Source organism: Malus domestica, chromosome 02 (assembly GCF_042453785.1).
Source record: "Malus domestica chromosome 02, GDT2T_hap1".
Classification (NCBI taxonomy): domain Eukaryota; kingdom Viridiplantae; phylum Streptophyta; class Magnoliopsida; order Rosales; family Rosaceae; genus Malus; species Malus domestica.
In genome coordinates, this window is record NC_091662.1 from 17,713,780 (window position 1) to 17,737,674 (window position 23,895).

The 23,895-nt window shown below is 39.3% G+C and overlaps 2 protein-coding genes across 2 annotated transcripts; one reads left to right on the forward strand and one right to left on the reverse strand.

Moving 5' to 3' along the window:
* Positions 1-165: 165 nt before the first annotated feature.
* On the reverse strand, positions 166-2,941 carry LOC103447058 (copper-transporting ATPase HMA4-like). The gene is made up of 2 exons (XM_008386228.4): positions 2,251-2,941; positions 166-1,464 (listed from the first exon to the last, which is right to left on the reverse strand). Exons 1-2 carry the CDS (start codon positions 2,470-2,472, stop codon positions 1,192-1,194), a joined length of 495 nt encoding a protein of 164 aa, XP_008384450.2. The 5' UTR covers positions 2,473-2,941; the 3' UTR covers positions 166-1,191.
* Positions 2,942-3,642: 701 nt separating this feature from the next.
* Positions 3,643-4,456, forward strand: LOC114823096 (uncharacterized). Its single transcript, XM_029098437.1, has 2 exons — positions 3,643-3,970; positions 4,056-4,456. Exons 1-2 carry the CDS (start codon positions 3,643-3,645, stop codon positions 4,454-4,456), a joined length of 729 nt encoding a protein of 242 aa, XP_028954270.1.
* The last annotated feature ends 19,439 nt before the right edge of the window (positions 4,457-23,895 follow it).

Here is a 23,895-nt window from a genome sequence, read left to right on the forward strand (position 1 = left end):
ACTTTGAATAATTTGGGGACTAAAACATCAGTCTATTCGGGGAACTAGACCGTCGTACTAAGTAGCAAATTGACAGTTAGATCCGCAATTAGTGGTAACGTTAAAAGCTTAGGGATGAGAAAATGAAGATATTTCCTATGAAGGTTATCCTGTGTATAACTTAAATTGACAAAAAAATATATAATATAATTGCTTCGGGACTAAATCGACGTTTATTACAGCGTTTACATACAACCAAGCTCTAGTTGAACTTTCTTCTATTCACAAATCATCTAAACTTAGCTTATTAGGTTTTCTGAACAGAAAAAAACGAAAGATGATCCGCAAAAGTTCAATCGAAGAATCAGGGCCTTATGCTTCTAAATTATTAATCACGATCGCATGTACAAATTCATTGCTGCAACAACGAAGAAGGGAAGCAACAACCAAAGGTTGAAAACTAGTCAGACGTACGTACACCATCACGCAAACTTGCTGTTGGAGACGCTCTGAATATGCAAAGGCTTCTTATATGACTGCAACAAGAGAGAAGAACATAACACGCTGAGAGATGAAGCAGCCATACATGCACCGGCAAGCCACGGTGGTAGTCGAATTCCAGTGAAAAGACTCCAGCTGCGACTGGCTTGCCAAGGATATTGTAGCCCAGGGCCCAGACATAATTCAATCGAATTCGTGACATAGTTTTTCTGGAGAGATCTATGGCTGTAACTACATCTTCCAAGTTGCTCTTCATGAGAACTATATCAGCGGCTTCTATAGCTACGTCAGAGCCAGCACCAATTGCTATGCCAACATCTGCTGCAACCAAAGCTGGAGAGTCATTGATTCCATCTCCCACCATTGCCACCACCATTCCTTTCATCTGCAGCCAATTTCAGTTAGCTGTTTGAAATGGCTAAACAAACTTCATATAGAAATAATGTTTGAAAATTTCTTAAAAAAATCAGTTTAATTTAGATAAGTCATTTAAATCTGCATCGAAACCAGAATAAAGCAGCATGTGTAGCTGGGTTTTGTAATTTATTCACACCACCCTCGTAACTATTTCATAATCGTAACTGAATTCTTTGATTCTATCAGCTTTTCCCAGTGGATCCGTCTCAGCGTACACCTTATCAATGCCAACCTCCTTTGCGATGGCTGCTGCTGTAGCCCAGTTATCACCAGTAACCAGGATGCTAGTAATGTTCATCGAGTGAAGAGATAAGAGATGACCCGCGCAGCCTCTTGCTTCACTGGATCAGTTACAGCAAAAGATCCGGCAATCATTCCATCAATGGCAACCAACACACATGTTCGAGCCAGATTCTCGTGTTCCGAAACATATTTCTCAACCTCAGGACCAACCTGGACATTATTATGCGCATGAGAAATTGGAGAAGAGCACTGCATTACTGCATTGACTACCACGGGTTTCCCAACTGTCAGAGTCCCTGTTTTATCAAGGACAACCGTTTTCACCTGCAAGGATCAAACGCATGTCAGTACACGTCCAGACATCAATAAAGTGTCAAATGCTAAAAAATGTATCAACCTTCATGACTTAGGTACCATTTGTTCAACTTTTCATTTTAGAAAGGAAAAAAACAAAAAAAACAAAAAGAACGAAACAATTATTAGCCTTGTTATCAGAAAAGGAGTTGGGGAGAACTCTCCCTTAGTGAGAGCTGTTATCTACAAGAAACGGGGATCTAAAACTTGGCGAGTATGGCTTCCTGACATGGACAAGGCGCATACAGCCACCAATCGTCCAGAACCAAAGTGATAGTTGCATGTTCAACCCCAATACATACAGAAAGAACATCCTTCATACCCAATGACATAGACTGCATTTAGTTTTATGTCAAGAGCCTAAACATTGACAGAACGGAGGCAGAACGTTTCACTGGTCAGAAATGATGTGCATAACATGTTATATTACGGAACATCAACATAAACTATGTTGGTAACATAGGTCATAATACAAAATGACCAGACCAATACGAGGACAGCAACTTCATAACAAAGGAAAGACGAGAAAAACGGACTACACTTGCACCCTCAGACGTATGGATAGTATCTAATCAGTAATTGTCTTTTCCTAATACCAGAACCAACAGGTTTTCAATGTCCTCGGAAGGAAAAGTAAGTAGGAACAAGTTTAATGAATCTACACCAGCAAAAAAACATGAAAATAATGCATGAAAAGTTGAAAACCCAGATTCTGAATTGAAAAGCAATTTGTTTCCCAGGATAAGGTGGTCTTACCTTATGAGCCTTTTCGAGTTCATTTCCACCCTTGATAATAACACCTTGCGAAGCACCCTTCCCTGTTGCAACCATTACTGTGGTAGGGGTTGCTAGTCCCAAGGCATAAGGGCAAGCAACCACTAATACTGAGATACCGCATTGTAATGCCAGCTCAAATTTATCCATTCCTTTTGGTATCCAGTTTTCCGGAAAAGACCAAATTCTCCAGGGATGAACCATCTAAGCCATGTCAAAAATGCAACAATGACAACCTGATGTAGGAAAGAAAAACAGAATCAATCATGCAATTGAAAAATTGTCATAATACATGGTGTAATGACAAAATAATGTAAAAAATATAGCAAACAAATAACAGAAAATTTAATTTTATTCTGACAGGGAAGAAATACATTTGAGTTCCTCCAAAAATCTAACACGCAAATAAATAAATAAAACACGAACACATACAAACTGTATCAAGCAGGGAAAATCGTCTACGAAAAAAATTGTGTTAAAATCTTGGCAAAACAATGAAAATCCTAAAAAGATCAAAGATATGTCTATGATATTAGCAGTTCAGCAAATAAGGAGCTGAGACAAACACAAAATTAAATGCCAAAGACCACCAAATGCAGGATCGAATGCAATAAGTTTGGGATCGGCCTTGGAAAAACCCATATCTGGGAAAAATGGGAGAGAGGAAGGGAATAAATTTGGGTCGCTAAATTTTGAAGAGAAATAGACATGCATGCAATAAAATGAAATAAGAAAATAAAAAATAAAAAAAATCAGAAAACCAAGTCTTATTTTTTATATGCGCACACACACATATATAAAATCATCAAGAAGAAATTATAACAAGTAATATGAAAAATATATCAATAAATAAAAGAGCAAAGCAAGATACCATTTGTTAGTGTTTAAGTGTTTTAGCTGAAATAAACCAATTCATTTTTTTACTTGTTTTAATTAGAACCATTGGATTACATTCCAAAATGAATGCTCTAGATTGAATGAGAGTTAGCAATGTAGAGTGACAACTATAGCTATCTCATAAGATAGATGAAATGAATGGTTGTGATGCATTCTTTCTTGTGTGAGAGACAGAAGGTGTAACAGTGCCCTACATTGTTTTTTTTTTGTAGTCGGTCACATTCCGATAAGAAATGATGATGAAATGAAATTGGTTCATATTTCTCTGTGAATCCTCTTTCTGAAATATACATTTTCCTCCTAAATTCCATAACAATCACTCTTTGTAATCTAACATGGCCTCAGAGCCAGGTTGCATCATCTGCAACTAGGCGTGAATCTGTGAAGCTCACAGTGAAGAGCTCGAACTGACCGTTGAGCTATCTCACTGAAGAAAACTCGGAGAAGAAAGTGTAGTGATCTTAGATCTCGTCTCATATGGCTGGATCGAGTGGAGCTGATCTTCGTGCGCCGGTATTCAATGGTGATAGCTTTGATTTCTGGCAGATTCGGATGAAGATAATATTCCGATCGCACAAGCTCTGGGATATCGTCGAAAATGGTGTCGAAACTTCTGCGAAGAAGAATGAGGAACTCACTGCAGCTGAGAGCAAGCTATTGAAGGTGAATATAGTCAGAGATGCGAAGGCACTTGGAATCATTCAAGGGGCGGTTTCTGATCAGATTTTTCCGAGAATCGCCATCCAAGAGACTGCAAATGCTTCTTGGAATGTGTTGAAACAAGAATTTGTGGGAGATAAAACAGGTACGAGCTGTGAAACTCCAAGGCTTACGCCGTGATTTTGAATATACTCAAATGGGTGAAAATGAAAGTTTCTCTGCATATCTAGTTAGACTATTTGATATGATTAGTCAAATGAGGGGTTATGGTGAGAATATTAGTAATCAGAGAATTGTCCAAAAATTGCTGATCAGTTTACCTAGATCGTATGATAGTATTGCTTCTGTTATCGAGAATACTAAGGATCTAGACATTGTTGATGTTCAAGATGTTGTAGCTATTCTAAAAGGGTATGAACAAAGAATTGATAGGCATGATGAGGCTCACATTGAGAAGGCTTTTGTTAGTCTCAATATTACTCCAAAGCAAAATAAGTACAATGGAAATCAGGGGTTCAAACCACAAAAGAATTGGAAGTCAAAGTGGAAGAAAGGAGATAACAAACCTATAAATCAAGCTGGAAAAGCTGCAGGTACCTCTGAAGGAGCTAAGAATCCTTGCATACATTGATAAAGTTGCATTTTGGAGAATGTTGCTTCAAAGACAAACCTAGGTGCCATAATTGTCATAAACTTGGGCATATTGCAAAGGACTGTCGTGGCAAGAAGGTAAATCAGCATGCAAACTTTGTGAATCAAGTCAATGACATTCCTACAATGTTCTATGTCTGCAATAATGCCACTATGAAGAAATGTGAAGACACATGGTATGTAGACAGTGGGTGTAGCAATCATATGACTGGAAGAGAAGAATTGCTGGTTGATATTGATAGAACTATGACTACTAAGGTTGAGATGGGCGCTGGTTAGCATATTGAGGTCATAGGGAAAGGCAATCTAGCAGTTGAAACCAAAATGGGGAAAAGATATATCAAGGAAGTGATGTTAGTTCCAGGTTTACAAGAAAATCTGCTTAGTGTGGGACATATGATGGAACACGGTTTCTTCCTGGTGTTTGGTGGTACTACTGCAACTATATATGATGATGAATCTATGTCAAACTTGATAGCCAAAGTACCAATGAAAGCAAACAGAAGTTTTCCCATGAGACTTCAATCTGGAATGCAGATGGCTCTAAAAGCTAATGTGTGTCAGTCTTCTACACTCTGGCATAGGAGGCTGAGACATTTGAACTTAAACAGTCTGAAGCAACTCAAAGAACATGATATGGTGTTGGGATTACCTGAACTCAAGATGACAGATGAGATATGTAAAGGATGTGTTTTTGGGAAGCATTGCAGATATGCATTTCTAAAGGAAGCATTATGGAGGGCTACTTTTCCTTTAGAACTTATTCACTCAGATATCTGTGGACCTATGCAAACCACAACTAAAGCAGGAAATAAGTATTTTCTTAACTTTATAGATGATTGCACTCGAATGTGTTGGATCTATTTCTTGAGAAACAAGTCTGAGGTATTTGATATCTTTAAGAAATTTAAGGCCACAATTGAATTGCAAAGTGGTTTTCAATTGAAAAAGTTGAGAAGTGATAAAGGAGGGGAGTATACATCTACTGAATTCAGGAAATTTTGTGAAGAAATGGGCATGGAAAGACAATTAACAGTAGCCTATACACCACAGCAAAATGATGTGGCTGAGAGAAAGAATAGAACCATAGTGGAAATGGCAAAATGTATGATGGTTGAGAAAGGAGTTCCACTTGATTTCTGGGCAGAAGCTGTCAACACAGCAGTGTACACTCTGAATAGATGTCCCACTAAGGCTCTTGATAAGAAGACTCCTTATGCTCACATTCCAACTCAACTAAGGCAGAAGCTAGATGAGACCAGCACTAAATGTATTTTTTTGGGATATGGCACATGTGAGAAAGGTTATAGACTTTATGATCTTGTCTCAAAGAAGATAATTGTGTCAAAAGATGTGATAGTTGATGAAAATACTTGATGGGATTGGAATTCTCAATCTGAGAAGACTATCAGTGTGCCACTACCTGAGGTGGAAATGAGAGAACAAAGAGAAGAAAGAAGTTCAAGTGACAGATGCAATGTAAATGATGAGTTTGCATATGAAGTCTATGAATCAATTGAAAACGGTTCAAGGTTAATTCCAATGCAGAATATCACAGGTCCACAAGACTATGTTCACACACCTTTGAAGTTCAAGAGTTTGACAAAGTGTATGCAAAATGCAATCTGTGCATAGTTGAGCCTGAGAACTTTGAGGAAGCATCACAAGATGAGTCATGGCAGAAGGCAATGCAGGCAGAAATTGGTATGATAGAGAAAAACTGCACTTGGGAACTTGTTGATAGACCACTTGATAAGCCAATTATTGGTGTCAAGTGGATCTACAAAACAAAATTAAACCTAGATGGGTCTATACAGAAGAATAAGGCAAGGTTAGTGGCTAAGGGATACTCTCAAAAGCCTGGGGTCGATTTCAATGAGACATTTGCTCCTGTGGCAAGGCTTGATACTATTAGGACTCTAATTGGACTTGTTGCACAGAACGGATGGAAGCTATTCCAACTTGATGTAAAGTCACAATTTCTGAATTGAGTTCTAAATGAGGAAGTATATGTAGATCAACCACTTGGTTTTGTGATTGAAGGCAAGGAGGACAAGGTTTACAAGCTTAAGAAAGCCTTGTATGGGTTGAAACAGGCACACATGCCTGGTACAAGGAAATTGACTCTCACTTCTGCAGTACTGGTTTTCACAGAAGTCCAAGTGAGGCAACTCTCTACATCAAAGTCACTGAGGCAAGAATTCTCATTGTTTCTTTGTATGTTGATGACATTATATACATAGGGAGTTCCAGTGCATTAATGAATGAGTTTAAAGCATAAATGATGGGAAAGTATGAAATGTCTAATTTGGGACTATTGCATTATTTCTTGGGACTTGGTGTCATTCAAACAGAAGGTAGTATCTTTCTGCATCAAAAGAAATATGCAAGAACCTTGTTGAAGAAATTTGGATTGAAGGAGTGCAAACCTGTTGCAACTCCACTTGCAACAAATGAAAAATTAATCAAAGAAGATGGAAGTGAATCAGCTGATGAGAGTCTCTATAGGCAGATTGTAGGTAGCTTGTTATACTTAACAGCTACAAGACCTGATATCATGTTTGCTGCAAATCTACTTGCTTGATTCATGCATAATCCAACCAGGAAAAAATATAGGAACTGCAAAGAGAGTGCTAAGGTATATTTAAGGCACACTGGACTATGGAATTGCATATGAGAAGGGTAAAGATGTTGTGCTTATTGGATACTGTGATAGTGACTGGGCAGGAAGTGAAGATGATATGAAAAGCACATCTGGATATGCATTTAGCTTTGGTTCTGGAGCATTCTCTTGGACTTCAATCAAACAAAGCAGTGTAGCCTTGTCCACTGCAGAGGCTGAGTATGTTAGTGCTGCAGAGGCAGCTGCTCAAGCCATCTGGCTAAGATTTGTTTTATCAGATTTTGGAGAGGAACAAATGGAACCTACTCAGATTCTCTGTGATAATACCTCAGCTATTGCAATATCTAAGAATCCAGTGGCACATCATAAGACAAGACACATAAACAGAAGGTTTCATTTTATCAGAGATGCACTGCAGAATGGTGAAGTTGATCTGATTTATTGCAAAACTAAAGAAGAAGTTGTTGATATTTTTACAAAAGCATTGGCAAGGGATAGATTCGAGTATTTGAGGAAGGCTTTGGGAGTGATTTCAGCTAAAAACTTAGAAGGGAGTGTTAGTGTTTAAGTGTTTTAGCTGAAATAAACCAATTCATTTTTTTTACTTGTTTTAATTAGAACCATTGGATTACATTCCAAAATGAATGCTCTAGATTGAATGAGAGTTCGCAATGTAGAGTGACAATTGTAGCTATCTCATAAGATAGATGAAATGAATGGCTGTGATGTATTCTTTCTTGTGTGAGAAAGAAAAGGTGTAACAGTGCCCTACATTGTTTTTTTTGTACTCGATCACATTCCAATAAGAAATGATGATGAAATGAAATTGGTTCATATTTCTTTGTAAATCCTCTCTCTGAAATATACATTTTCCTCCTAAATTCCATAACAATCACTCTCCTCTGTAATCTAACACCATTTGCTAAGGGAGACTTTTACCAGGGTTCGATGATTTTACATGCCTTGGAGGAAGCCCACCACCCATACGTTCCATTTCTATCATTGCTTTTGCTATATATATATATATATATATATATCTCTCTCTCTCTCTCTCTCTCTCTCTCTCTCTCTCTCTTTTTATCTCTCTCTCTCTACCTCACTACCTCACTACCTCACTACCTCTATCTTTCTCTCTCTAGTTCTCTTTGAAACATGTTTTATATTCCGTTGAAAAGGCAGGAATCTAGTCAAGTGAATTTATAGCTAAACCAGCAGGGGTGGAGTCTAAGTGGCAAACCGGCATTGTAAACGAGAAACCTAGAAATGCCAGTCATAACACATGTCTGTGAATTGTGATTGTACAAGGGGGATGATTTACCGAGAGTAATAGGTTGTCCGATCAATTGCCCTTGAAAAAATTTTGATTTTATTACCTAGGGAGCAATGTAATGAGTTTTCTCCAAAGGAGATGTCAAATTTTGAACTTAAAATTTAAATTTGACAGCTTATGTGGCATTTTGGCATATTTTCATATTTTGCTCTCCACCTGATATGTCAAATTAAACCATTATTTTATTACAGTATTTTTTTTTTCTTAATTTCTATCTTATACTTTAAATTTTACATATAAATAATTCAAAATAAAAGTTATATTAATTAATACTAAAACAAATACAAATAATCCAACAAAATACAACCCCTTAATTGAAAATAGAAGAAATAAAAATCCAACTCAATAATCATCACCTTTGCAACAACTCCATAAGCAAGCATCCTCATAGCAGCATTGACCTTTTGTAGAGGTGATAATGCAAGACGACCCGATTGATCCCTTTTTTGAGCAAAGTTTGAGTCATAGGCTTCTACCACACTTACAATTCGAAGGAAAAAAGGTTGACGCATCCGAAATCTCCTTCGAAATTATTAAAAAAAACTTGAAGCTGCTGTCAAATTTGACAGCAAGCCCCTTTTTTGCCATTCCATGTCATGCCACATGATATTTGGCATTTCAGTTGGAAACAATTAGTGGCTGTCTTTTTTTACTATTATTGCTTATGTGGACAATTTGGCATCTCCTTTGGAGATGCTTTAAGGTTTATTTCAACGACACTTGAAAGTTTGAGTAATGTTTGGAAGACTAAATTTATGAACAAAATTTTATAAATTAAATGATATGATATGATATGAAAGTTGATAAATATGTTCAGTTTTAATTGATGACACATCATTTAGTTTGCAAATTGTGTCTACATATTTAGCCTCTATTACTCTGAAAGTTTAGGATAAAAGAGTTTGGCCTTTTTTTTTTGGGGATGTAAGGATCCTGGGGATCCACCAATCATGTTCGTTCATCGTACATCGTGCGGTCAGAAATCATTATAAAAAAATTTATTTAAAATTAAATATAAACCATACCAGACGAAAACTGGTCGCACAATGTATGATGAACAAACACGATTGGAAGATCCCTGGGATCCTCACAAAGAGGATCCGAAGAGGATCCTCATTCAATAAACTGCTATTTGTTTTTGTTTATGCAATTGTTTGCAATGAGTACAGATCCTCTCCGGATCTAAAAAATCTGAGCCTAAGGATCAAATGATCCAAGCCGTTGAAATTTGATCCAACAGCTGCAAATAGGGGGCCCTTTAACTGTTATAATAATTGTAGCCTTTGGATCAAATTTCAAGGACCTGGATCATTTGATCCTTAGGCTTAGGTTTTTTAGATCCGGAGAGGATTTGTACCCGTTTGCAATTGCAATGTACTTTCTAAAATGTAATTTTCTTAAGTCAAAGCATCCTATCATTTTATCATTAATGGTCACCGTAAACATGTAAATTTTGTTGCATACAAATGATGCATCATAAAGCTCCACGTGGCATATGATGCATCACAAATGGACAAGTCATCAATGACATGTGGCACAAATCAAGCAAAGGAAATATAAAATCTTCCTAAAAATAGGCAAAAGGGTCTAGATTGGTTCTAAAACCGGAAAGAAAGTTAAGGCATCTTCATAAAACAAGCAAGAATTGAAGATTGCTAACAAAATAGGCAACAAGGCCTCATAATTTTGCCCTAGGGAGTAAAGTGGCTGAAATTAAGGCACAAAACATGCCTAAATTCTCTCATGGATGAATTAGGACATAAATTAAAGCCAAATCCAACCAAAGGCAAGCCTTGAGAGGCCTATAAAAACAAGGTCCTCCCACAAGCATAAGGGTCGAAAAAAAATTTCTACAAAAAAGAACCTCTGCCAAACTTTTGAAGACTAATACGCTGCCAAATCTCTTTTCGAAGAACATTTAACCAAAGCCGAAGCTTTCTCTCGACCAAAGCCAAAACACTTCCTTGAAGAATCAACGAGCGCTCGTGTTAATTCCTTCAAGACTTTGGTGCAAACTTATAAACTTGTAGCAACGTTCGTTTCAAGATCAAGTCACCAAGACTCTAGAAGCAACAAAATCCCGCATTAAACACTACCTTTGCCTCACCTTTTGAGGTGAAGATCATCCACGCGTTTGTTTCAAGCTTAAAACTTGAAGCAATCATTCAACAGTTCGTCCGATATCAAGTCATCGCGACCCTTGGATCAATAACCAACCATCTACATCAAATTTAAGACTGAATCAGATGAAAAGTTGTAAACAGAGATTGTAACCTACAAATTCAAATCAATACAAAATTACTTTGTACATGTGTTTTCGTTTCATTCGATACAAAATTTTTGTGTTTACAAATTTAGCACACCTGGTGGGACCTCTCTGCCTCTTATCTCTGTCTTAAAAAACCACACAAATGGCATCAAGAAATGATCAAGCTGTTCCCGCTAACAACACGAAGAACAAGGGCATCCTTGCCGCAAGTGGTGGCACTTTGGACGTCACAACACTAAGCAAGGCAAGAACTCTCTCTGCCGTCCTTTCCACCCCTCCATCAACTTTGCCGAATGAGCAAGAGCACCCAAGGCATGAACCTGTGATCACCCTGGCCTTACTAAAGGCGCCAAGGGAAGAAAGTTCGAGGAGGTACTCTGAGTCTTTGACTTTTGACGTCGACTCAAGCAGCTTATGCCCCGTAGCCATGCAAGTCATGACTACTGGCACAACTTCCATAGAGGAGCAGTTGGCTCAAATAAGCGAAGCAATTGCAAGACTAACAAGGAACGTGGAGGAAAATGACTTACAAATTGCTATGCTCGTCAACCGTTTAGAGGTGCAACACGACAACAAAGCTGACCTGAAGGTTGTTCCACCAAAGGAGGAAACCAACGAAAAGGAAGAACCTTTGGTGGAGAAAGCCGAATAGAAGCTGGACCAAGCAACAACGCTCATGAGATCTCTCTCGATCTAGCAGCTGCAATAGATGATCACTTGCACCATCAAGGTGCAGTACCAAGGAAGTTCGCATAACTTCGTGTTATATTCAAAGCCTTACTCCAAGAAGATTGACGCCTTGAGGATGCCAAGGGGTTATCAGCCGCCAAAGTTCATGCAATTCAATGGAAAGGGCAATCCCAAACAACATATTACCCATTTCATCGAAACTTGCAACAACACTGGAACAGAGGGAAACTACATTTTCAAGCAGTTTATGCGCTCACTAAAAAGTAATGCCTTTTATTAGAACGCCGACCTTGAGCCTGAATCCATCAACAGCTGGGACCAGCTTGAAAGGGAATTCCTCAATCGCTTCAACAGCTGGGACCATAAGCATGTTGGAGCTGACAAGTACAAAGCAATGGAAGGATGAACCGACAGTTGACTACATCAATAGACGACTCTCATTAAGTCTGGATTGCAAGGATAGGCTTTCTGACACTTTCACCATTGAGATGTGCGTTCATGGCATGCACTGGGGCCTACATTACATCATCCAAGGCATAAAACCGAGGACATTTGAGGAATTGGCGACTCGTTCCCACGACATGAGGCTGAGTATCGCTAACCATAGAAAAAAAAGAGCTAATCATTAACTTCAAGAAAGATAAGGTGTTCGCTCTGAAGGTAGATAAGACTAGGAAGAAGCCTGTCAATGAAGCTTTTACCGTCAACACTACCCCCGTCAAGACCTCCCTTGCGCCCGTCAAGATCTCCTACAAGAACAAAAAGAATGAGATAAAAAGGAGTGAGCATTCTCGCACCCAAGATAGGTACAAAAACACCTTGAGGGAGTTGGAGCAGAAGGCCTACCCTTTTCCAGACTCTGACGTGGCCACAATGCTAGACGACCTGCTAGAGAAGAAAGTGATCAAGTTGCCTGAATGCAAGTGTCTCGAAGAGATGAATCGCATAAACGATCTTAGGTACTGCAAATACCATCGTATCGTGAGCCATAATGTTGACAAATGCTTCATTTTTAAGGAGCTCATCATGAAGCTGGCACAACAAGGACAAATTGAACTTGACCTTGAAGACACGGCTGCAACACACGCTACTGCAATTGTGTTTGGATCATTCGATCCTATGCCTCTCAAATTGACACATGCTTATTCTCGTCCATGCTCAAGCCACACGGCACCTTCTACACAATCATCCTTAGCGGCAAGTGACCAAAGTGCACTAACCGACAATAAAGAAAGGTGGGCACTGGTGACTTAAAGTAGACAAGGAAGCCAAAACCATAAGCTGTCAAACCAAAAGTGGAACAAGCAAGAAACCACTGTCGCCGCAACAATAGGAAGCCCAAACAAAATGTAAGAGCTGCTAAGCTAACGTATGCTGAGGAACCTATGGAGCAAGAGCTATGCATTCTAGTCTCCTTGCATGAGTACTTCCTGGATGATTTCTTCCAACAGTGCACTATCGCTGCCTGTCACATGGATGAAGTAGAGATAGAAGAGCCCTAAAAGGACAAAGCTATAGCCATAAAGGAAAGGAAAACTTCCACGCCTGAAGAAAGCCTGGCATTATACTTTAGCATCGAGAAGGAGTTACAATTGCCCAAGGAGATGCAAAGAGCATTAATAACAGCCTTGGCGAGCCCCGACGACCACGAAATGCAATAAAGCAAGGACAAAGGCTTGAAGTTTTGGCCACATGAATACGCCACATGATGTGCTGCCCATGATGCAATCACTTTCACTGACAAAGACTTGCTGCTAGGGTCAAAGCCTCACAACAGTCATCTCTTCGTCTTTGGGAACATGAAAAAGTACAAACTGAACCGCATGCTTATGGATGATGGTTCAGCCATAATGATCATGTCAAAGTCAACAATGACTACAATCAGCATAAAGGTGGGTGAACTAATCCAAAGTTGTCTGCTAATCCATGGTTTCAACCAAGGAGGACAAAGGGCGTTGGGTATGGTTCGTGTCAAGATAACCATTGGTGAACTCAAGTTGAGCACAATATTCCATATGATTGACGTGAGAACTTCCTACATCTTGCTCTTGGGAAGGTCTTGGATCCATAAGAATTGAGTGATGTAGTCCACTCTTCACCAATGCTTAAAATACTACTAAGAATGAGTGAAGGTGATACAAGGCGACACCAAGCCATTCATCGAAGCTGAATCACAATTTGGTGACGCCAAGTTCTACATGGATGAAGATATAATGCCTGAAGCTCTTCCAAAAGAGATCAAGTCCACAAGCAAAGTCGCACCCAAAATGAAGGAGTGGCAAACCTTGCCCAAAGAGCAAGGACGGGAAGCCGTGCCATTTTCAAGCAAAAACAATGATGAGTCCGCTAAGCCCACAACAACCAAAAGGAATGTAACGCCCTCCAAAGGATCAAGCACACCTGTTTTCCAATACACCCTGATGCCGAAAAGAAAGAGGGGGCAATCCCCATTCGAAACAAGGAAATCTGACATACAACTTCAAAAGGACAACATAAAGTTGCTCAAGGCAAAAGCAATTTTACCTCTAACACAGCTACGCAATGCTAAAATATCAAAGCCACCGCAAGGCTTCATATAATCCTTGCTAAAAGGGATGGAACCAAGCTTTCTTCCAACCAAGAGGATCGAAGAAGGCTTCGACCCAAACGCCTACAAACTCATGTCAAAGGCTAGGCACGATTTCACTTCCTTTTCAAATCTTGGAAAGAATAATGCAAACATCGCCAATGACAAAGAATGTGGCCTTATTGAGACTCAAAAAAGGTTGAAGAAGCATGGTTATGGAGTTGACAACAACAAAGTTGGACTTGGCTTCACACCAAATACACCCGTGAAGATTTCAACAAAAACGAAAAATGCTAGCTCTCAACACATCAGCATAAGTGTTGAACAAAATCAATAGGAGCTTAAACTCGCCCTTCGAACATCAGTCTTCGATAGGTTGTTCAAAACCCAAAATTTCAGCACTTGATCACATTGGAGGTCAAGAACGAACTTCTGTCTTCAAACGGCTTAACATGCAAACACTCCAAAGCTCTATCTTCGAAAGGTTGTCAAAACCTAAGAAACAAAGAAACACAGGTAGCTCTCATTCGTGACGATCTACCTTAGAATGACTTGTAAAGACTAAGAAGACTTCTAGAAAAAGGAAGACAATGCCAAAGGAAGAAAAGCTCGATGGTTTAGAAGAAAAAGATGATGTTCGCAACTCGATTCCTTCAAGGATGAAGCCCTAAGCAACCTTAGAAGTGGACACAAAAGGACAATTAAAGGTAAAGAAGCACACCATCATCCCTATTGGCTAATCTTCATGCCAACAAGCCTAAGTGGAAGAGACTGAAGAGGAGGTCCAAGAGGTTTTCCACATCACAATCTAAGAGGACGAGGAAGATAAAGTTCCCGAGGAGGATGTCATTGATGTGCCACCATAACTTGGAGATGGGGTGCGTAAGCCATGGTTGATAATCTCAAGGAACTCAACCTAGGCACAAGCGATGAGCCAAAGCATCTTCATAAGTGCATTACTAAGCGCATACGAGATCGAGTAGTACTACAAACTGCTCTTGGAGTACAAAGACGTTTTTGTTTGGACTTACAAGGAAATGACTGACCTTTTCCTGGAACACAACCAATAAAGCAAACTCAACAACACTATCGACCAATAAAGTAAACTCAAAAACTCTATCGATCAGAACTCCTCACATAAATTGAGGTCGAGATTGACAAGCTAATCTAAGCAGGTTTCATTCGAGAGGTGTAATACCCTAAGTGGATCTCTAACATCGTCATTGTCCTTAAGAAATCCAGATAAATACGTGTTTGCGTGGATTTCCGTGACCTCAACGATGCTTTCCCGAAAGACGACTTTCCCTTACTAATCATCGAAATCATGGTGGACGCAACCACTGGCCACGAGGCACGATCATTCATGGACAGCTCATTTAGGTACAATCAAATCTGCATGGCTCCTAAAGATGAGGAATTAACCACCTTTCGCACTCCAAAAGGTATCTACTGCTACAAGGTAATGCCCTTTAGCTTGAAGAAGGCTAGAGCTACATATCAAAGCGCAATGCAGAGGATCTTCAACAACATGCTGCACAAAAATGTAGAATGTTACGTAGACGATGTTAGGGCTGGGTTTGGTTCGAAACTGTTCGGTTTTTGTCAAAACCGAAATCGAATCGAAATTTTGGTTCGATTCGGTTCGGTTCAAATATTTTTTTATTTTTTTCAGTTTGGTTTCAGTCCGGTTCGGTTTTTTTCATTATTATTATTATTATTATTATTTAGATTTGGATATTAGTAAACTAGCCCAAAAGAGGACCTGCCAAACTAGCCCAATACATCCAACAAACAGTAAAGGCCCAAGCCATAAAATGCAACAAAAGAAAATCTAGGCTTTTACTGCAGCACCCGTTGCCAAGCATCCTTACTAGCACAAAACTTCATCACCAACCAACCAACGCTTTGCTGATTGTAACATTCGGCCACAAGCACCTATCCGAACACAGCCAAACAGACAAGATCCAAGGGTTTAATAAAAATAAAGATCCAAAAACCAAAGATCTTTAGCACATATGGCTCCACAAAGACAAATCCAAGAACAACATCAGCCAATTTTTCTTCAAAAATTCACAAAGCATAGTCAACAAAAAAATTCACAAAACATAGTCAACAAATAAATTCACATCGCATAGTCAACAAACCAAAGAAATAAAAACTATTAATCAATACATAAAAAAAAAAAAAAACTACCATTTTCAGCACTTAAAGAATTAAACAAGAAAAAGAAAGAAAAAAAAGAAGAAATTGAATACTTACTATTAAAGAAATCCGGAGGAATAAAGATGGATGTCTGGTGCGACCTCCATATGAATCCCAGAGTAAAACTATTTGGCTTGTATTTGAAAAGCAAAGATTGAAAGTTTATGGAGAAAGAAAGGAATATTAGAAAGGAGTGAAGAAGTTGTTGTTGTTGTAGGTGAGAGTCCAGAGAGAGAGTTTATCAGACGAGGAGCAGAGAGACAAGAGGCGTAAGATTTAGAGAGGGAAAAAATGGGGATTGTCAAATAAATTCATCACAAACCCTACGCCTCTTGTGATAATCCTTTTAAAAAGTAAGATCTATGTTACAACCATGGACTTGGCAGGTTGGAGAGAGGACGAGAGGAAGGAGAGTTGAAGAGAGGAAGAGAAGGAGGGAGAGAGAGACTGAGGAAGCAGAGAGGAAAAGCAGCGGATGAGAGAGAGAGAGTGTGTGTGTGTGTGTGTGAGAATGAAAAGGAGTGACGACTAGGGTTTGTAAACTTTATAAATTTTATAAAACATTAAGATTAGAATACCTATAAATAATATACTGGTACAATTATAACGATACAAAGCCTACAGTCAAGTTGGTTTGAAGAAGCTATCCCCAACCTGGACGGAAGGGGTTCAAATCTTCACTCAAGCAGGTTTTGAGTATTTATATTTTATTTTCATATTTCGGTTCGGTTTGGTTTTTTTTCAGCCTCGGTTCGGTTCCGTTATCGGTTTTTTCGGTTTTAAATATTTCCAACCCACCCCTAGACGATGTAGTTGTCAAGACCAAGAAGAGATTCGATCACTTGAAGGATTTACGAATGGTGTTCGACAGACTACAACACTGCAACCTTAAGATCAACCCGTTAAAATGTGCATTTGGTGTCACCTCTGGGAAGTTCCTCAGCTTCATTGTCAAGCACCGTGAATTGAAGTGGACCAATCAAAGATTAAGGCCATTCAAAGCATGCCCGAGCCAAGGAATCTACATGAGCTGAAAAGTCTACAAGGACGACTTGCCTTCATTAGACATTTCATTTCCAACCTCGCTAGACGCTGTTAACCCTTTAGTCAACTCATGAAGAATGACGCTTCATTCATATGGGATGACATCTGCCACAATACCTTCGAAAGCATAAAAAGATACCTGGCAAGCCCACTTGTCTTAGGAGTTACCATGCCTGGAAAACCACTTATCCTGTACATTGTTGCACAAGAAGGTTCCATTGGAGCACTCTTAGCTCAAGAAAATGAAGACAAAAAGGAAAGAGCACTCTACTACCTAAGTGGAACCCTCACTGGGGCCGAGTTCAACTACACCCTAATCAAGAAGATGTGCCTTGCCTTAGTCTTTGCTGTCCAAAAACTCAGACACTACATGCATGCTTACACCATCCACTTGGTTACTAAAGCTGACCCAGTCAAATACGTCATGTCCAAGCCAGTTTTGATAGAGCGACTAGCAAAATAGGCATTGCTTCTCAATCGATACGACATCATTGAAGTTCAAGCTAAAGCCATCAAAGGACAAGCACTAGCAGAATTCCTTGCCCACCATTTAATCCTAGCCAATTGGAAAATCTCATATGACTTGCTTGACAAGGAGGTGTTCTTCGTCGACATCTTCCCAACATGGACAATGTTCTTCGACGGATCCGCACGAGCAGACGGAGCGAGGCAAGGAGTAGTATTCATGTCACCATAAAGACAAATACTACCCTATTTCTTCTAGCTAGCAACTCAACTGCTCCGAAAGTTTGAGGCCGTGACACTAGAACATGTGCCAAGAAAAGAAAATGAAATGGCTGACGCTCTCGCTAACTTAGCCTCAATTATGGTGCTAGGAGAAGACGAAGCTGCAGATGTGCCAGTTTGCCAAAGATGGGTGATCCCACTCGTTATTGAAATGTTACTGAATGATACAAACCTCATCTCAGTACTTCTAGTCGACACTGAAGAGTGGAGACAACCACTTATCGACTATTTGAAGCATGGAAAGCTTCTAGACGATCATAAACACTGCTCTGAAATACGTTGACGAGCATCTTGCTTTCTCTACTACAAAGGAACACTCTATCGACACTCTTTTGAATAAGTACTTCTAAGATGCCTAGGTGAGGAAGAAGCTAATCAAGCCATGGAAGAAGCACATTCAAGCATAAGCGAAGCGCATCAGTCTAGACTAAAGCTGCACTTCCAACTCAAAAGGATGAGCTATTATTGGCCAAACATGGTGAAGGATTGCATGGAACACGCCAAAAAATGCTAGGCCTGCCAGTTCCACGCCAACTTTATACATCAACCACTTAAGCAATTACACACTACGTTTGTTTCATGGCCATTTAATGCATGGGGATTGGACGTCGTGTGACCAATCGCACCAAAATTATCTGCTGAAGAGGCCTACATCCTAGCAGCAATGGATTACTTCTCTAAGTGGGCTGAAGCCGGACCTCTAAGGGAAGTCAAGAAGGAAACTATCATCCGTTTAATCAAGGAGCATATGATCCACAGATATGTGCCTCGCTACATCATCACCGACAACAAAAAACAGTTCTCCAACTAACTCGTGGACAAGTTCTGGAAGAAATACAAGTTCAAGCAGCACAAGGCTTCTATATATCATGCTCCGGCCAATGGTCTTGCAGAAGCATTTAACAAAATGATGTGTAACCTCCTGAAAAAGGTTATCGGCTAAACAAAGAGAGACTGTCATGAAAGAATAAGCGAATCACTTTGGGCATATAGGACGACACATAAGACTTCTACCCAAGCTACGCCCTATTCTCTAGTATATGGCATAGAAGCTGTTATGCCACTCAGAAGTTAAATCCCCTCACTAAGGATGGCTATACAAGAAGGCTTGACTGAAGAGGAAAACGTAAAACTAAGATCACAAGAGTTGGAAGCACTCGACGAAATGAGGTTCGAAGCCCAACAACACTTGGAATGCTACCAAGCACGGCTATCTAAGACGTTCAACAAGCAAGTTCGCCCAAGGTCTTTCCAAACTCAAGATCTTATATTGGCATTACGAAGGCCCATTATCACAACTTAGAAAACAAAAACTAAGTTCACATCAAAGTGGGATGGACCTTACGTAATACAAGATGTCTACACCAAAGGTGCCTACCTAATCATGGCGGAAGATAGCTTGAAGATCGGCTCTATCAGTGGCAAATTCTTGAAGTGCTACTACCCCTGAGTGGCACAATACTCCTCACCTGCATAAGTCTAAATTGCAAACGGCATAACACTCCTCGCCTGCATGAGTCTAAATTGCAAACAACACCAAATGACGCACAACGCTCCTTGTTCGCATGAGCTTAATAGCCGACACCTAACGCTCTTGGGACGTAAGAGCATAAATTGTGTATGGCAAAACAAAACCAAAACAAAAAAAATATCACCATCAAAATCGCCACAATCTATCACTCCCTTGAACTACGTCATGATTCGATTCCTCCTTAACCAAACATACGTAGGCAACTTGAAACTTCAAAAAACTTCAAGTATAGTCACATCATCAACAAAAACACAAACACTTTGAAAAATAAAGAGCAAATTCAAAATGTGAATACTTTATTTCTTTAAAGGAAGAATTCGGCTACAAAGCCTTATTACAAAGTGAAAAGAAAAACAAAGATGACTTCTCTAGTAGTCGACAAGGTGCTATTCCAAGTTATAGCTCCGTTATGGACGCGATCACCAAGAAGCTCAAATGAAGCCGGTGAATTGTCGCGAACATGGTGCGAAGGATTTAAAATAAGAATCCTTGATATACACGCCTTCTTCTTCAAAGTTAGTTGATCAAAATCCATCACCTCCCAAGGCACTTCAGAAGACCACGAGTTGATATGCATCAGGTTATCTTTTGCAGGAAGAATAAGCGCCTTAAGGCCAATCAATGGCGCACAAAGCTTCAACATCGTCCCCCTATCTTGCGAATCGCCTTCCTTCGCTAGAATAGTGATGGTATTATTCTTAAAGCACTTGAAAAATACCATGGCTGCAAGAAAATAAACAAAGCGACATAAGAACAAAAGTAAAAGACTTGCAAGACAAACCTTGTAAGCGTTGAAAAATGACAATGATGAAGTCACAATTACGAAGGAAAATCAGCCACAAAGCAAGGCAAAAAGGGCAGCTACAAGATGGTCATTCAAGGCACACTACAGTAGCAAAGAAAACCAAAACGCCACGTAATCGTACCACACAACCCCACATTGATTACGTAAAGCAGTTTCTTTCACTGCACGATGAAGAGAGCAGCTACAAAATGGTCATTCGAAACGCACTACAATAGCAAAGAAAACCAAAATGCTACACAACCCCGCAACGATTACGCAAGCAATTTCTTGCACTCCACGACAATGTCACTATCGAGGAAATCTGTGACCAAAAGGCACTACACAGCGTAAAAACACTGCAGTCTTTTGCACAACCCCACGCAGTAAAAGTGACTCACTGCAACAAGCTCCAAGCAGTGGCAAGATGCACGACAACGTCACGACCAAGGAAAGTTGTGACCAAAAGGCATTACACAGCGTAAAAACGCTGCAATCTTTTACACAACCCCACACGGTAAAAATGACCCACTGCAACAAACTCCAAGTGGCAAAAAGGGCATGGCAACAATAACTATAGGGCACATCAGCAACAACTATAGGGCACGGCAGCAGCAGCAGACCCACAACAAAAGTTTCAACGTAGTCCATGGCAAGCAATTGTGTGTGTGAATAAAAATACACACCCATTGGTCCTATATATATGGGTCAATTGCTTTCTAATGCTGTAAGGGAAATACATACACAAATAGAAAAAAGAAAAATCAAAATAAGGAAACACATTCCAACCAAAAGAAGGAAGCAAATTCTTCAAAAAAAAAATGGCAAGTTTCAGCAAGTCTGCGCAAGCAGAACATTTTTGGTGATAATTTAACCTTTCGGAAGCATTTTGATCCAAGGCCAATTGGAGAAGAAAGCTAAGTGGCTGAGGATCATTGTATCCAAATTTCATAATCTTCCTTAAAGATTAACATTCCATTTTTCAAAGTCATTCTTGCATAAGTCATTTTCCCGTTAGGATTGCGCAGCGGTAGGAAAATGCAAAGTTGAAGGCTTTCCAGACTTTTCTTAGAGGTGTGCGATATATGCCTAAAAGATAAGAGACAAAGCTATGTTTCCCATATTTTTTTTCAGAATTTCTAGAAGAGAAATCGACCTCAAACTGGGTGCACAATTCAGATGACATGTTTCCCAAAACAAAAAAAAAAAAAGGGAAAGGAAAAATACCTCCTTGCTGTAGGGAATCAAAAGGGGAAAGAAAAAAAATACCCTTCCTTGCTGTAGGAAATCAAAAGGGGAAATAAAAACTCCTTTCTTGCCATGGGAATAAAAAAAGGGAAAGAAAATTGTCTTCCTTGCCATGGAAATCAAAACATGGAACAAAACTCCTTCCTTGCTATAGAAAAAGAAAAGAGGAAACAAAAAAAATTTCCTCCCTACCGTGGGAAAGAAGAAAAAGGGAAAGGAAAATGTACATCTTACTTACCCACGGACAAGCATTAAATCTTTCCAAAACCTTGAAGGAAATCTTCAAAAGTTTTCCAACACTTTGAAGGAAGTAATCCGTTTACCAAAATTGAAGGGGATTCCTATCGAAGGAAGGAAAACATTTTTCCTACAACGACAAGGAAAAATTCAAAATATGCCTAATGTATCTTGTCAAATATTATGGAAAATCAAATACGCCCAATAAATATGCACAAATTTATCCATTTTCAAAATTTCTTTCAAGATCAAGCCTCTACAGCCCTTGAAGAAACAAATTTCATTTCTTTCAAGATCAAGCCTCTACGGCCCTTGAAGAAACAAATTTCATTTCACTCAAGATGAAGCACCTACACAGCCCTTGAAGAAAAATTTCATTTCATTCAAGATCAAGCCCCAATGGCCTTTGAAGAAATGTTTCGTCCAAGAAATATGCCTTAACGGCCCTTGATGAAATTCATCATTTCTATTCAATACCAAGCCTCAACGGCCCTTGAAGAAATGCTTTGTTCAAGAAATACACCTCAACGACCCTTGATGAAATTCATCATTGCAATTTAAGAAATACGCCTCTAAGGCCCTTGAAGAACCAAACTAATTCAAGATCAAGTCTCAATGACCCTTGAGTTAGAACATTCACATTGCAGGACTTCAAAACACGTTTCCTACATGCGACAAGCACATGCCTACAACGTGCCTTGAAGTGGGGGCATTTGTAGACATGTAAATTTCGTTGCATACAAATTATGCATGACAAAGCTCCAAGTGGCTGTAGACATTGAAATTTTGGTGAAATAAATATTGACAATTGTATTAAAATTACAACCCCCATTCATTTCACCTACAACATACACTCACCTCACCTACAACACACACTCAATTCACCTAACAAACTCCACCCAATTCACCTACAACAATCCACCCAATCCACCTACAACATCCACCAAAACAAATGGATGGTGGTGACTCATTCTCAAAGCCTATAAATAGGCTTTTCCATCAAGCAATCAAAAGGAGGAAATTGACATACATTTTCTCTACTCTCAAGCATATCCTGAATGATCAAGAAAGCCCTCTTCGTTCTTCGTGAAATCCTCTTTCAAGATCAAGCCCCAACGGTCCTTGGAAAACTTCCACCAATTCAAGATCAAGCCCCGAAGGCCCTTGAAGAAAGTGTTCATCATTCATCAATCGTTCATCTAGGATCAAGCCCTGACGGCCCTTGGACCAACAACATAATCTGGAAATCTACGTCTTACGAAGATAGAATCAGAGGATTAAATTGTGAAAGAGATTGTAACCCCGAAATCAATACAAAATATATTATTTTGTACATGTGTTCTTGTCTCATTCATTGCAGGAATTCCCATGTTTAAAAATTTGGCATGCCCAATGGGATCGTCTCTGCCTCTCATCTCTATTTTCATAATCAATAAAAAGCAAAAATTGCATCAAGGAAGGCTCAAGCCGTTCTCACAACCATAGCAAGGAACAAGAGCGTCATCGCCGTAGGTGGTATCACTTCAGGCATTGATAGGAGCATATTTATGCGACTTAGTTAGCTTGTTTTCTTGCATTTTCATAGTTTGTTTGTGTTTATTATAGTGTTTTAAGCTATTTTCGTGTGTTTGTAGGTCCATATGACAAAGTTGGCAAGAAAGTGCATTTTGGAGCATTTTTAGGCAGTTTTGGGCACCAAATGGATAGCTTATGAATGGAGCAAGATGGATGGACGAATTTGAAGTTCAAGAGGCTAGGAATGTGCTGAAAAGAGTGAAGAAATAAATCCAAGTCAAGGAAGATAAGAAATCAGCTCAAAAGAAGGAACATTTTCCAAAACCTTATCCAACCTTATCTTATCTTATCCTTGCCTAACCTAACCTTATCTTATCCTATCTTATCCAAATCAATTTGTGACTTAATTCCAGCTATTTCTAAGGGATAATTATGCATTTAAACTATATATTTCAGATTCTAGAACCTTTATCCTTCTAGAACCCCTAAATTGGTGCTAAAACATCTTTTCTAGAAGCACCTAAAATTCTGGCGCCTAGACCCTTTCTAGAAGCCCTAGAACCTGCAATCCTTTTCCCTTATGATTGTGCAATCCTTTTCCCTTCAAATTTTGGTGAACCCTAGTCCTTTTCCTTC